Here is a 15,101-nt window from a genome sequence, read left to right on the forward strand (position 1 = left end):
ATGATGTATCGATTATAACAATGGCTCAAATTAGAGTATCAGCTAATGCTTTAGGCACTATCAGCAACATTATGCGGATCTCACGCACTGTGGTAATCAATGTAAGCAAAGCTTTCTGTGCTGTTTCCTTTGATTGGCAATAATTAGCCGTGATGTTGATGGCATATGTTTAACTTCTTCAACGATTAGTCCAATACGAGAATGGTGAGTTGATGTGAAGCGTTACTTTGTGTGCACCACTGCTGTTTGTTTGCGTAGTTCACAGAACACACAAGGAGACGTGTTTCTTGAGGCATTGTTGTACGCCATTGTTCATAACCTCCAAGAGAGTGGAGCATTGTTATTGCCTCACAGTAGCATATTGCATCGTGATAGATGTATTAAGCATTGATTAAATTTTGAGGCTGTATGTGTTTTCGAAAACTACAATTAGATTATTAGGTACACTGCAGTGGCAGACCATGCAATAATTTTCACACCCAGGTATTTCACACCCAGGTGTAAATTTGCAAACATTCGCTAACTAACTAAGTTAACAAGCACGGTGTCACGCGCGCACAGGTAAACATGAACACATCTCTCTCGATGTCCGCAGAAACTCGCTGTCAAAACGGGACAATCAGGAAGCACTGCAGCAGCAGCTATTGAATTGACCTTCGTGCTGTCTCTCTCTTCAACGTGAACTTAACATCAAAAGCATAGTGCATATGAAGCTATCGGCACTGAGCGTACTCTGTCCACATCGCAGATTGCTTTGAAGAAGAGTGGGCGTGCACTTTTGTCGACGTCGCAAATCGCGGTCAAGATACGACGGCCACGCCGTAAGCAGCAGCCGCTGGAGTACAAGCTCCTCCCCCTTTGCCTACCACCTGCACCTCGCGTGCGACAGGAGATGGCGCGCTTTCGCCCCGACATGCCAAGCCGCGATCGTCGGCTGACCCTCATAAACGTTAACTTGCACCTACAACATACAGCACGCGGCAACAATGCTACCGTGTTCAGACTTTACATGAAGCATTACGACAACTACGGCAATAGGAGAAATGTGCTTGGAGTGTCCGTATAAATGCTATTGCAATAAAACCATATACAGCGACATTTATGACCACACGTTAGATAAACGATCAAAGTTATGTGTTTTGGATGGTGTTTTCAAAGCAGAAGGAGCTTGAGATTTGCATTCCTAAGTTTTCTTTAAACGAACGATGCTGAGACAGTTAGTATCTGCCACCATTTCTACGCATTGCATCCTGCCCATGCACATATTATAAAAGTTATGGAGAGCACCGCAACTTGTTGTGACCCTTTTTCACCATTAACTACCGTTTAAAAAAAACAAGCTTTGTGCACCAGAGCAAAACCTCCCATGGTAGTGACACCAACATGGTGGAAGCCGCTGACGTAACCGAGCTCTGGAAACACATTGCTGTTTCTAGCATCTATATTACTACTGACGGTGAAACAGGTGGTTCCTCAATGGAGGAGTTTCCGAGTGCAGATAGTGCTGCCTTGTTCTGCAAAGAGATCTCCTACGAGGCGATCATTGTCGTTACAAACTGTGGCGGATTACAAATGACACCAATAGCATTGACATGTATGAGATGAAAAAGTGCCCGAAATACGTTCTGCTGTTGTAAACCGTGCACAGAAAAAGGTTGCCCTGCTTTCGAGTATTCAATGTGGGTGGTCCCTTGTAGCCCTTAAGGAATACTGAACCGAAAGGGTTATCTGGTGTTCCACGGCTATGCATTGTAATCTGCCTCTGCATTTTTTTTTTCATTGATGTGTTTACCTCTTCTTCTCAATGCTGTAACAGCACTGTAATTACTCCACTTATTTTCTGCAGGCCTCACAAATGCAATGAGCCTAGCTGAAAGTATCGCTGCCAAAATGGCATGCCACGCCCCTTCCAACGTCGTCGATCAAGTCGAGGTTGGCGCTCAGTGCAGTTTGCCTCTGGCTGACAAGTCTGTCGAGTGCTGCTTCAAAGCATGGAGCCTGTCGAGGAGCATGCAGACTATGGAGACTGTGGAACAGTTAAGCACCAGCTCAGGTGGGCAATGACCGGCACTTCTCATATTTTTGCTTGCTTGTGTGAGCTTGTGGTAAATGGCGAGCAGGTCGCGCCTAGCTTGGCACCACCGGCTCAAGTGTGTATGACATTCTGCGGCTGAGGACAAATAAGCAGGTTTGTGATTCTTGTCTGCATTCTGATTGGGGCAAAATGCAAAAATACTGCTTTACTGAGCACATTCAAGCACCTTAGGTGATAGAGCTTAATCCAGAGCCCCCTTGCCCTGATGTCTGTTGTAGCCCTTACATTGCTTTACAATAACATTACACCCAGTGAGTCTCTTAGTTATGCCTAAATCAGCAATTTGTGTAAGAATTTGAATATACATAAATGCGTAACTTAAGTCTAACGTTTGTCTGTGGGTGGTAAGCCGTCGTGAACTTGTGGGACGTTGAGCAAGAGCGAAGAAGGTCGTTGACAACCTTAGAAAGAAAACAGGGGCCTCTATCGGTGAGTAGCTGACGTGGGGCACCATGATTGAGGATCACTTCTTGGAGGAGAAAATCAGCCACATCAGTTGCGCAGCTTGTAGGGAGGGCCCGCGTTATGGCATAACGCGTGGTATAGTTCGTCGCAACAGCCACCCACTTGTTGCCCGAGGATGAGATAGGAAATGGGCCAAGGAGGTCCAGGCCGACGCGGAAAAATGGCTCACTGGGGATATCTATAGGCTGAAGGTGGCCAGCGGGAGACAATGGAGGCTTCTTGCGGCGTTGGCAAAGTTCGCAGGCAGCAACGTAGCTTCGAACAGAGCGATATAGCCCAGGCCAGAAAAATTGTCTGCGCACACGGTCGTATGTACGGGAGACACCCAAATGACCAGCAGCGGGCGCATCGTGTAACTGCGAGAGAATTGTCGAGCGCAGATGCTGGGGAACGACGAGGAGCAGTTCAGCACCATGTGGATTCATATTGCGTCGATATAAGGTCCCGTCCTGGAGAACAAACATACGGAGAGAAGCGTCCTGTTGCTCCGAGGTAATGCGTTCAATAATGGATCGCGAATATGGGTCACGACGCTGCTCGTCGGCAATGCGTGAGAAGTCGGAGATCGACAAAATGAAGGTATCTGTATCGGTTTCGGTGCCATCGGGTGGGTCGACAGGGTAGCGGGAGAGGCAGTCGGCGTCCATATGTAACCGCCCAGATTTGTAGGACACGGAAAACGTGTACTCTTGCAGGCATTAAGCCCAGCGGCCAAGACGGCCTGTCGGGTCTCTGAGTGAGGATAGCCAACATAAGGCATGATGATCTGTCACTATGGTGAAATGTCGACCGAACAGGTAAGGACGGAACTTAGCAATGGACCAAACAAGGACCAAGCATTCACGTTCTGTTATCGAGTAGTTTCGCTCTGGTGCAGAAAGAAGACGGCTAGCATACGCGATCACGCGATTGGTGTCCCGCTGTCGCTGGGACAAGATAGCGCCAATGCCATGGCCGCTTGCATCAGTGCGAACTTCTGTGTAGGCATGCGGATCAAAATGACCCAACACGGGTGGATTGGTAAGGCGACTGATAAGCGTTGAAATTGCTTCAGCCTGGTCGGGTCCCGAACGAAAAGTGGTGTCCTGTTTCAGAAGGTCTGTGAGAGGACGAGCGATTTCGGCAAAGTTCTGGATAAATCGCCGAAAATAGGAAAACAGCCCTAGAAAATTGCGGACATCGGTAGGAGAACACGGAAGGAGAAACTCCCCAACGGCACAAACTTTGTCAGGATCAGGCTGGACGCCAGAAGCGTCAACCAAGTGACCAAGTACTCGTATTTGGCGGCGGCCGAAATGGCATTTTGCAGAATTGAGTTCTAGGCCGGCACATCGAAAAACATCAAGGATAGCTGAGAGTCGGTGAAGGTGGCTCTCAAACGTCGGTGAAAAAACTATGACGTCATCAAGGTAGCAGAGGCATGTGGTCCATTTGAATCCGCGCAGAAGAGAGTCCATCATGCGCTCGAAGGTAGCAGGGGCATTACACAGTCCGAAAGGCATCACTTTAAATTGGTAGAGACCATCTGGGGTGACGAAGGCGGTCTTTTCGCGATCTTGTTCATCCACTGCGATTTGCCAGCAGCCGCAGCGCAAATCAATCGATGAAAAATAACTGGCACCATGTAAGCAGTCCAGCGCGTCATCAATACGTGGAAGCGGATACACGTCCTTTTTCGTAATCTTATTCAAGTGACGGTAATCGATAAAAAATCTCCAGGTATTGTCCTTCTTTTTAACCAAAACGACAGGTGACGCCCACGGACTGCAGGAAGGCTCGATAATATCTTTGGAGAGCATTTTGTCCACCTCCGTTTGGATCACCTGGCGTTCAGCCGCTGACACACGGTAGGGCCTCCGATAGGAGGAGCGTCACCAGTGAGGATGGGATGGGTGACGACACGGGTGCGACCTAGCGGGTGATTTCCAAAATCAAAGATGTCTTCATAGGACATCAGAATACGGCGAAGGGCGTCGGCGTAAGCAGGCCGTAGGTCAGTAGCTATCATGGGCGTAAACTTGTCGTTGCTTGAAGTAGGACGGTCGGAAGCTGCAGCAGTGTCGAATCGTGGTTCGGGCGTAAGAGCAGCTACTCCACACTCTTCCAAAGGGGACAGCAAAGCGAGAGATACATCCTCAGGAAGCACTTGCAGACACGAACCAAAGTTCGGAAGGGGAAGCCACGCTCGATTGTTAACAAGAGTGACAATGGAGCTGGGTAGTGCGATTTGGCGTGCCAGGAGAACGTCGCAAAGTGGGGACACCACGTAAGGACCATCCATTTGACGTCCCACAGGCCTTCCGAAAAGATCGCGTAGCTTTTCCTTGCAGGAGTCCCAGCTTGTAATTTCGGTTTCATGCGTCTCGAACCATACCTTCGCAGTTCCTCCCAAGTAAAAGATCAGGTTGGCCAGCAAATGTGTGGCATTCCACTTGTTGTGCTTACCGACGCGCTCATACGACGTCAGCCAGTCTTCGACGTCGACCTTTCCAGTGCCAGTGAAGATTCCCGGGTGACGTAGCTGGGTTAGTACCACTTCCGCCGATGTCTGAGCGGCGGAGGCAGCGTCAGTAGCCATAACAGCGGAACCAATGTGACGCCCGCTGCGAAGATTCAGGGTCGGCTTGTGGCGAGATTACCCCGCACCTCCACCAAAATGTTACGGGGAGAAAATATATGTATTTACAATATATACAGAGGGTTGTAGCTCTGTGGCCAGGGTGACACCATCTACCGAGCTCCGAGACACTTCAGCCTCTTCTTCCCAAACCAACGTCATTTTGTCCACATATAGCGGTACAAACTCGTACGTGACAATATAACTTCCTACCTGACTGAAACTTCAGCAATAATAATTAATCAGTATGGTTTGCAGAAAAGTAAACTCACTGATGTGGCGCTTGCGAGAATAGAACAATTTGTAATATTGAATATAAGTTCATTACATTGGAGTCATTCCTAGACTTCAAAAAAGCGGTCGGCTCTATTAAACATTAAATTATGGGGTTTTACGTGCCAAAAACCAGTTCCGATTATGAGGCACACCGTAGTGGGCCGGGATTCGATCCTGCGACCTCGTGCTCAATAGCCCAACACCATAGCCACTGAGCAACCAGCTCTATTAAACATGAAATAGTATTGCGTAGATTGTCGTTTTATGTAATAAGAGGTATTAACATGATAGTGTTGAGGGCCCCGTGTCGCAGAACATCCGGTGTTGGCGTCCGCCGCCGCCGGTGTGTTCCGTCAGAAAAAAACATTCCGAACCACTACCACGCAGGCCCTCCACGTGGCGCGGAGGTGTTACTGAACTAATTGAATTTCTCAAAGTAAAATGCGAACATTCTTAAAGTCTAATTCACACACAACCTACAGACACGATATCATCGGATTGTAATTTGACTATACGTTAAACAATTTGAATATATGCGAGAAACCATGATTCTGTTACGAGGAAACTCAAACACAAACCCCTTTTTCCTTGCTTACGAGGGTGTGAAGCATTGATGAGTCAATGCTTGTGGGCTCCGACTTACGGGGCTACGAGCCATTGCTCTGCCCTGCACTGCCACCGGGATTGGCCCACCATTGTTTTCTATCGGGCCTCCTGTCGTGGAAAATCTGGTGTCGGCGTCAGCGGCGCCTGATAACGCTATCGCATTCTACTCTTAAAGGCGAAGCTTAATTAAGCGTCCTCCAAGTTTTTAATAGGAGGTATTAAAAAGATCCTATTAATAGCTATTTCTCGTCTAGAATACTGTGCACAGTTGTAAACGGTATCCTATATGCTTTTGGAACAATATGTACACATGTTTCACAGGGCTCCAATTTAGGGCTCTTATTCCTAGTTCAGCTGGTATAGTTCTGTATGCAGATGACAGTATCATATTTTTCTCTGGTCACAACTTGTGTTTGCCAAAGTGGAGGAGGTGACACCAGTATTGTACACACTCACCAATGGGCTGAGCGTGAGCGCGGTCTGCCTGCTCTCAGCAGAGGATTGGAGCGTGTTCCAGCTTGGTTGGGATGAGTTTTGCAAGCCACCCACAAATAAACCCCTGCCGAGCAGCAACGAAGAGCTCATTACAGCAATAGAACTGGAGGAGGAACGGGTGATTTCCGAACAGCCGGTTACCGGCTCAAGACGTTCCTATACGTCACACTCGAACGAGGAAAGAGCAGAATCTCTTAGTAGCTCCAATACAGTGAGGGGTGATGTCGAGACGTTACGTGAGAAACAAAAAAGTGACGCGACCCTCAGCAGGGCCTAGAGAAACGCGGACAAAGGAAGGGGCGACATGGTCGTGATTGATGGGCTTCTTTACCACTGACCACGTATTGTACAGCTGGTAAAACAGCTAGTGTTACCAATGACACGGTGGGCTGAGACGCATAAGTCATGCTGGGGTGGTCATGTAGGTTGTCGCAAGACGAGAGCGAGAATTAAGCTTAGCTTTTTTTTTTTTTGGCCAGGAGTTGAAAAAGACGTCCAGCTATACTGCAACAGTTGCCACGGGTGTGAAATCAGGGTAGACAAAAGACAGCCAAACTGAGTGCCCATCACACCTCTAGTATGGCCGCAGTACCCTTTTCAGAAGGTCAACATAGACGTAATAGGACCGATCGATCCCCCGACCAGTCACGGCCATCGCTACGCTTTGTCCATTGTAGATCTTTGCACCCATTGGCCTGAGGTTCTTTGTCTCACATGAATAACAGCTAAGGCTACCTGTGATGCGCTTTTAGAAGTTTTTAGTATGACCGGGAAAGCAGAGGTAATTTGTTCTGATAGCGGAACAAATTTTACAGCCCCAGTCACCAATGAATTTCTCACTCGCCTCAGCTGTTTGCCTCGCTTTTCTACCCCTGACCACCCGGAGAGCAACGGGGCGGTGGAACAAGGTGTTCAAAAACGTGTTGTTCCACGTGATAAGCGAACAGGGGAGGCAGAGGGACAAATTGGTGCCCTCCCTATTGTGGGCCTACAGAGAGGTCCTGCAGGATGCTACGGGTGTGTCCCCATTCCGTATGTTGTATGGGAGAGAACCAGTCGGCCTGCTCACCATATTAAAATGAACGTGGTCAGGAGAGCACGAGGTTCCCGGCTTCGTTGCAGATAGACCCTTACAGTACATCCAGAATCTGAAGAAGCAGTTAGAGATAGCCGCTGAGGCGGCCGACTTGAATACAGCCAACCAGCAGAGGGCATACACCAGTTAGTATAATCTGTGCACGAAAGCCAAGGCGTTTTAGCAAGGGGACCAGGTGCTTGTGTTCGATAACAACCACCTCGGCAAGATTTACCCAATGTGGATAAGACCACGCACGGTCAAGGAGAAATACACACAGTACTCTTATTATGTCGAAATCCCGGAGGGAAGGCGCATGCTCATGCACGTGAACCCCTTGAGGCGTTACACATGTCGCGTAGCCAGCATAGGCGTAATATTCCATGACGACCGCGAGTTTGGCGAAGTCGAGTACACACCGCGTCCAGCAAAGTTCTCAGCAGCGCACCAATTCTACCTGCAGACTGTATATCACACTTGGAACCACTGAAGGGAGCGTTAGTGAATGAGGTGTTACAGACGCATGCTGCCTTGTTTCCCAATGAAATTGGGATAGTGCCTGATTGAGCACTGCATAAAACTGGTTGAAGGGGCCACGCCGAAACATTGCCACCCCTATCGCATTCCTGTGGCCTTGAAGGGTGAGGTCTCCAAACAAATATCGGAACTGCTAGAGTTAGGATTGATCTATAATTGCGAAAGCTCCTTTGCTCATCCGTTGATGTGCATCCCGAAGAAAGACTGCACATTGAGACTGTGTGTCAATTATAGGAGCTTAAACGCGATGACCAAGCCAGACGTATTCCCTATGGGATTTCCACAGGACTTAATTATGAATGTTCAGCAAACTAGTCATATAATCCTCATTGATCTCTGTTGCAGTTATTGGCAGGAGCCCTTAGCGGACGACTTGCAACAGGTGGCAGCGTTCGTGTCACACTTGGTTTAGTTTGCTTTGACGGTGATGCCATTTGGCCTCAGAAGCACTGCAGCAAGCTTCCAGAGGAGCGTGAATCGTCTGTTGGGCCCGCACGAGAATTATGCCTGCTACTATTTAGACGACATCGCTTGTTCAGCAGGTCAATACGGGAGCATATCTGACACCTTCATGCTGTTTTCTCAGCTCTGACATCAGTAGGATTGGTAGCAAACCTTGAAAAATGCCAAGTGGCCCATGGACCTATCTGCTATCTCAGGCATGTAGTATGCTCGGGCAAGCATGGTACAGACCCTACTCAGCTCGCAGCCATCAAGCAACTGCAGGTGCCACATACTAAAAAATAACGGAGGAGCGTAGTTGGCCTCTGCGGTTATTACAGGGGATACATTTCAAATTTCGCGGCTATAGCAAAGCCACTAACGCAGCTAACTGCTAAACACATTCCCAATCGCATCCCGTGGACTCCTGAGGCAAAAGAGGGTGTTCAAAGGTCTCAAAAGTGCCCTGTGCAATGCCGTCGAACTAGCGACATCGGACTCGAGCAAACCATTTTGGTTATTCACTGATGCCTCTGCAGTTGCTGTAGGCACATGTCTAGCACAGTTGACCAACAATGGCACCGAGCGCCCTATTGCTTATGCCAGAAACGGCTTCACGGCCGCTCAGATGAGGTGTTCTACAATTGAATGCAAAGCGTTTGGTGTAATTTGGGGCCTCAAGAAGTTTGATACATGGGTATTTGGCACAAAAATATTCGTAGTATCCAATGATAACCTACTTGCGTACCTCACACAGTCCGCTCCACAGGGAGCAAAGCTGACACGTTGGACATTACCGCTGCAGCGTTATGATGTAGTGGTGCGACACAGAAATGGGACTGCACATGCTAATAAAGATGCACTTTCACGGCTGACAAACCATTGCTGGGGGGAGTATGTAGAAGGCAGGGTACCCGCAGTGACATACAGTGAAGGTGAGGGAACGAGTGACGTGTGATATGACATGACTGGACTAACTACACAGAGTACGCTGGGCAATGAACTTAGGTGTCTGTATTTTTTTTTTGTGGATATTGTGCTTTCAGGGCATCAATTTTATTGAGTGTCGTCCTGTAAGCTGCATGATGTACATTTTTTTTTACCCCAACACTACAGCATGACAGTGTCCATCCAGTTAAGCCTTGTAGGTTGTTACCTGCTATTTTCAGGGGAAGAACTGTGTTGCATCAGTGAAGCATTGACCTTTTGTTTCGGTTATGTGTTCCATTTTTTTACTTGAAGCTGGTTCTTTCTATGGGGCAACACAACAGACACGAGGACATTGTTCTTACTTGCGGCGGCTGCTTTCTCTATGTTCTTGTTACGCCCTATTTTCCTGTGGCTTAGATTTTAATTTTTTTTATATTTATGTTCTGCATAACATGTTGCATGTATGAAATCTTGCGTCAAAGTTAGAATTTAGCTGTATTTTTTCTTTTCTTCTTTTTTTTTCTGTACGTTAGCTAGTGCTAGAGGTAGTTTTCGGTTTCTTTCTACCGGGGTGTAGCACATGGCAAACGGTTCCTTCGGGTAGAAATGAGAATGCTCTTTGTTTGAGAATGTTTTCTGTTCAGCTGCTGCATAACTGCGATGTTACGCGCGGCAGGCTTTTTCTTGGTTTTGCATTGGCAACACTGTAGGCAAGTGGTCGCCTATACTTGGGTGGGGGGTGTAAGCCTGCTGCCGGAAAAGCACGAGTTATTTAGTTTTAGCGTGAGAAGATTGAGATCTGCGTTTTCCTTCCATTTGATCCCATCGAACGGAATGGCTGTAAAGAAAGGGGGAAGAGACGGCTAGTGATATGTGGCCACCTGTCCTTGCTTGACGAGCGAAACACAATGGGGTAATTGGTGGTCAGCGGGGGATGCCTGTTGGGGTGACCGCACCGAGATGAGGCAGGTATGCGGCTCATGACGCACCTCGATTATACCCGACAGACACGCGGAGGGGCGATTGGAGCCGGCTGGCGCTGAAGAAATGCGGGAGGTGCATGACATTGTGATTAGCACCCAATAGTGCACAAAGCTGTCCGCAAGAAGAGCGATAATTGGTGCTGTTTATTCCCTGCGCACGCCGTGACCATTTTCACCATCGCCGAATTCCCTGTCTGAAACCGTGGCAAACCCCTTCCAGAGCGAGTGTCGCCATGTGTACGCGAGCTTCAAGTGTCGCATTGACAGCCTTTGTTGATGGATGGCCTGCAATTTCTATGCTATCGGTTTTTCGAAACGCCGTATGCAGTTACGGGCGTAGGACCGGGTGACACAGCTTATGTGAAACATCTTGCCGCCTTAGTTCACAAGTGCCTCCTGCTTATTAGTTTTTTATTGCACCCTGTTGCTTTACAATGTGTGCTGTACGATTACATTGCGTTTGCAACCCTCTCTCTATGCATTCTTTTGTGTGTAGTTTTTAGCGAGAGCAACAAACGCCTTAAACAGTGGTAGAAGAAATGGGGCGTAGACGAAGCACCATGCTTTAATAGCTGGTGGACCATTCACACGATAATTGTCGTACAGGATTGGTGATTGGCGTGTCGTCAGACCAGTCTCATAGCCACTCGTTGGCAATTGGGCAGTAAATGTGTGGTGCGGGGCACCGAAGGATAGAAAACGTGGCCATGTTGCCTCAACGAAGCGTTCTGGACTCAGCTTGCGGTGCTAAGCACCATCAGCTCTGACGATATAGATATAGGGTCGCCCTATGTGTACCAGTTCCACCTTGCATCTCAGTATGTATTTTTGTGTGTAACTAGTTCTTGTAAATACAAAGTGCCTTCAAGCTTCGTCTGCGTCCACTTCAAATCCATCGGAAGCCTCCAGCGAACCTATCGCCACTATTCTTAGCAGCAGTATTCTTTAATTGCATAGACCGTCTTTGGCGGTGTGTCTCGGACGTCCAAGTAGAGAAGCAACACTCGTACCCTAGAGAGATAGAGGAGAAGAACCTGGACTTTACTGTATTCTTTAGCGTGCACCTATATCTAAGTGCGCCAGCATTTTTTGTATATCACTCTCGTTGATAGCAAAATAGTACACAGCTTCAACAAGTAAGATATTAGTTTTATCAGCTGTATAAACTTGCACACATTTGCTAAGTTAACAAGCACGGTGTCACGCGAGCACAGGTAAACATGAACACATCTCGCTCGATGACCGCAGAAAATCACTGTCAAAACGCGGCAGTCAGGAAGCACTGCAGCAGCAGTGAGTGAACTGACCTTCATGTGAACTAAACTTTGAAATCGCAGTGCATACGAAGCTACCGGCATTGGGTGTACTTGGTCTACATCGCAGATTGCTTTGAAAAAGAGACCCGCGCAGGCGCGCACTTTTGTCTACGTCGCAGATCGCTGTCAAGATACAGTGGCCACACCGTAAGTAGCATCCGATGGAGTACTAGACACCCCCGCCCCCCCCCCCCTCTCGCGTACCACCAGTCCCTCGCGTACGACAGAAGATGGTGTGCTTCTGCCCCGCCTTACTCCCTTGCACACTCAAGATGGAGCCGCGATCGTTGGTTGACCCTCGCAAGCTTTCACTCGCACATACAGCGTACGGCGTGCAGCAACAATGCTGCCGTCTTTGCACCTTACACAGAACATCACGATGACGCCGGCGATGGCAGAAATGCACTAGGAGTGTCCACATAATTGCTGTTGCAATTAAACCATATATAACGACATGTTATGACCGCACGTTAGATACAACGATCAAAGTTATGTGTTCTGCATGGTGTTTTCAAAGCAGAATAAGCTTGACATTTGCATTGCTAAGTTCCCTTTACATGATCGATGCTGAGACAGGGTGCAAAGGTTGCCTATGCGAGTTAGTATCTGCCACCATTTCTGTGCATTGCATCCTGCCTGTGCACAGATTATAAAAGCTATGGAGAGCATCGCAACTTGGCACCAGCTGCATTGTATCCATGTCGCTCACACTGGCGCTTCATCTGCATCCAGCGAGAGAGCGAACAAAACAAATGGGCTAAAAGTGAAATGCAAAGGCAGGCAGTGGCATCCCCCTTTCTACGATTGCTCTCTCTCAGTGAGCCTGGAAACTGTGTGGGAAATTCACGGCAGAAGCAGGCCTGATGCAGCGGACAGCCCAGTTTGTAAATGATTGTGCTGACAAAGCACAAAACTGTGTTGCTTAAGACGAAGCTGTAAATTTTGCAAGACTCCAAGAAGTAGGAGCTCATGCATTCGATGACATTGATGATTCAGAAAACTGGGAGTGTCGTGACCCTTTTTCACTATCAACTACTGTTTCAGAGAAGCGGGCTTTGTGCACCAGTGCGAAACTCCCCATGGTAGTGATACCAACATGGCGGAAGCCGCTGATGTAATCGAGCTCTGGAAGCACGTCGCTGTTTTTAGCCTCTATATTGTTACTGGCTGTGAAACAGGTGGTGCCTCAATGGAGGAGTTTCCGAGTGAAGATAGTGCTGCCTTGTTCTGTAAAGAGATCTCCTATGAGGCGATCATTGTCGTTACAAACTGTGGCGGATTACAAGTGACACCAATAGCATTATAATGTATGAGATGAAAAAGTGTCCGAGATACGTTCTGCCGTTGTAAACTGTGCACAGAAAAAGGTTGCTCTGCTTTCCAGTATTCAATGTGGGTGGTCCCTTGTAGCCCTTAAGGAATACTGAACCGAAAGGGTTATCTAGTGTTCCATGGCTATGCATTGTAAACTGCCTCTGCATTTTTTTTCATTGATGTGTTTACCTCTTCTTCTCGATGCTGTAACAGCACTGCAATCACTCCACTTATTTTCTGCAGGCCTCACAAATGCAATGAGCCTAGCTGAAAGTATCACTGCCAAAATGGCATGCCACACCCCTTCCAAAGTTGAGGTTGGCACGCAGTCCAGTTTGCCTCTGGCTGACAAGTCTGTCGGGTGTTCGTTCGAAGCAGGGAGCCTGTCGAGGAGCATGCAGACTATGGAGACTGTGGAACAGTTAAGCACCAGCTCAGGTAGGCAGTGACCGGCACTTTTCATATTTTTGCTTGCTTGTGTGAGCTTGTGGTTAATGGCGAGCAGGTCGCGCCTAGCTTGGCACGACCGGCTCAAGTCTGTATGACATTCTGGTGCTTAGGACAAATTAGCAGGTTTGTGATTCTTGTCTGCATTCTGATTGAGGCAAAATGCAAAAATACTGCTCAACTGAGCACATTGAAGCACCTTAGATGGTAGAGCTTAACTCAGAGCCCCTTTGCCCTGATGTCTGTTGTAGCCCTTAAATTGCTTTACAATAACGTTAGACCCAGTGAGTCTCTTAGTTATACCTAAATCATCAATTTGTGTAAGAATTTGAATATAGATAAATGTGGAACGTAAGTTGACCCTTGTGTTTGAGGTCAATAAAATTGAAACGGAAAATTTTAAATGCACTAAATAGAAAACACACTTCGGTATATCAGTATATACTCATTCATTGAGAGGTGAAAACTGCAGGGAACAGTCTGAGTTCTTGTTCTGGGACCGCTTTGAGTCATGACATCTCATAGCACATGACAAAGCAGGGCTAGGCATGCACAACTCTGTCATTAGGCAATGAGCAGCATGCACTGGGCATCTCAATTGCATGCCAGCAATCGCTTCAGTCGGTCTGCAGGCGTCTTGAGGTGACTTTGGCTATGCATTCGTTTTGATTCTCTCCCGTCGGTAGCAGCTTCAGGTATTTTGTGCACTGTTTACAGAATGCAGTGGCCGACGCAACCTCTTCTGTGCTGCCAGTTTGTCACAGTGGATAGTTATCGTTGCCTTTGTTGATGCGAAAAGCAAGCCTTGTCACTTTGAGAAACAAGACACTAGTGAGCAATTCTTGTGCTCGCCCTGTACCTGTGCTTCTACACAGAAAATGCAAAAAATACCTGGCTAAAAGTTCAGCAATAATAATTAGTCATTATGATTTACAAACAGGAAAATGCACTGATTTGACATTCATGCGGATAGAAAAATTTGTAATAGTGAAAATAAGTTCAATACATTGGAGTTATTCCTAGACTTCAAGAAAGCGTTTGGCTCTATCAAACATGAAATAGTATTGCGTGAATTGCCATTTTATGGAATAAGAGGTATTAACGTGATAGCGTTAATCGCCCCATCTCGCTGAAAATCTGGCGTCAACGTCAGCCGCCGCTGAAGTATTCAGTCAGAAAAAATCATCCCGAACCACTACCACGCAGGTCCTCCACATGGCGCAGAGGTGTTACTGAACTAATTGAATTTCTCAAAGTAAAATGCGTAAGAAAATTCTTAAAGTTCGATTTATACACAACCTACAGACATGATAGCATTGGATTGTAATTTGGATATACGAGAAAACAATTCTATTACGAGAAAACTCAAACACAAACCTCTTTTTCTTTGCTTACGAGGGTGTGAAGCATTGATGAGTCAATGCTTGTAGCCTCTGCCTTACGGGGGTACGAGCCATTTCTCTGCCCTGCACTCCCACCGAGATCGGCCCACAATTGTTTTCTA

At 47.4% G+C, this 15,101-nt stretch overlaps 1 protein-coding gene and 1 long non-coding RNA gene across 6 annotated transcripts in view; one reads left to right on the top strand and one right to left on the bottom strand.

Annotated features, from left to right (window-relative positions):
* Nucleotides 1-15,101, top strand: part of LOC119453641 (oocyte zinc finger protein XlCOF6) — a 791,503-nt gene that overhangs the window by 51,236 nt on the left and 725,166 nt on the right. Inside the window, exons 2-3 of the mRNA XM_049668312.1 lie at nucleotides 1,847-2,053; nucleotides 13,394-13,588. Of these exons, the coding sequence (XP_049524269.1) occupies nucleotides 1,847-2,053; nucleotides 13,394-13,588 (402 nt within the window). The remainder of the gene's footprint in view (nucleotides 1-1,846; nucleotides 2,054-13,393; nucleotides 13,589-15,101) is intronic.
* The window catches only part of LOC119453653 (uncharacterized), a 415,401-nt gene that overhangs the window by 34,681 nt on the left and 365,619 nt on the right, over nucleotides 1-15,101 (bottom strand). The gene's annotated exons all lie outside the window — the stretch shown is intronic.

This window comes from Dermacentor silvarum, chromosome 5 (assembly GCF_013339745.2).
Source record: "Dermacentor silvarum isolate Dsil-2018 chromosome 5, BIME_Dsil_1.4, whole genome shotgun sequence".
Classification (NCBI taxonomy): domain Eukaryota; kingdom Metazoa; phylum Arthropoda; class Arachnida; order Ixodida; family Ixodidae; genus Dermacentor; species Dermacentor silvarum.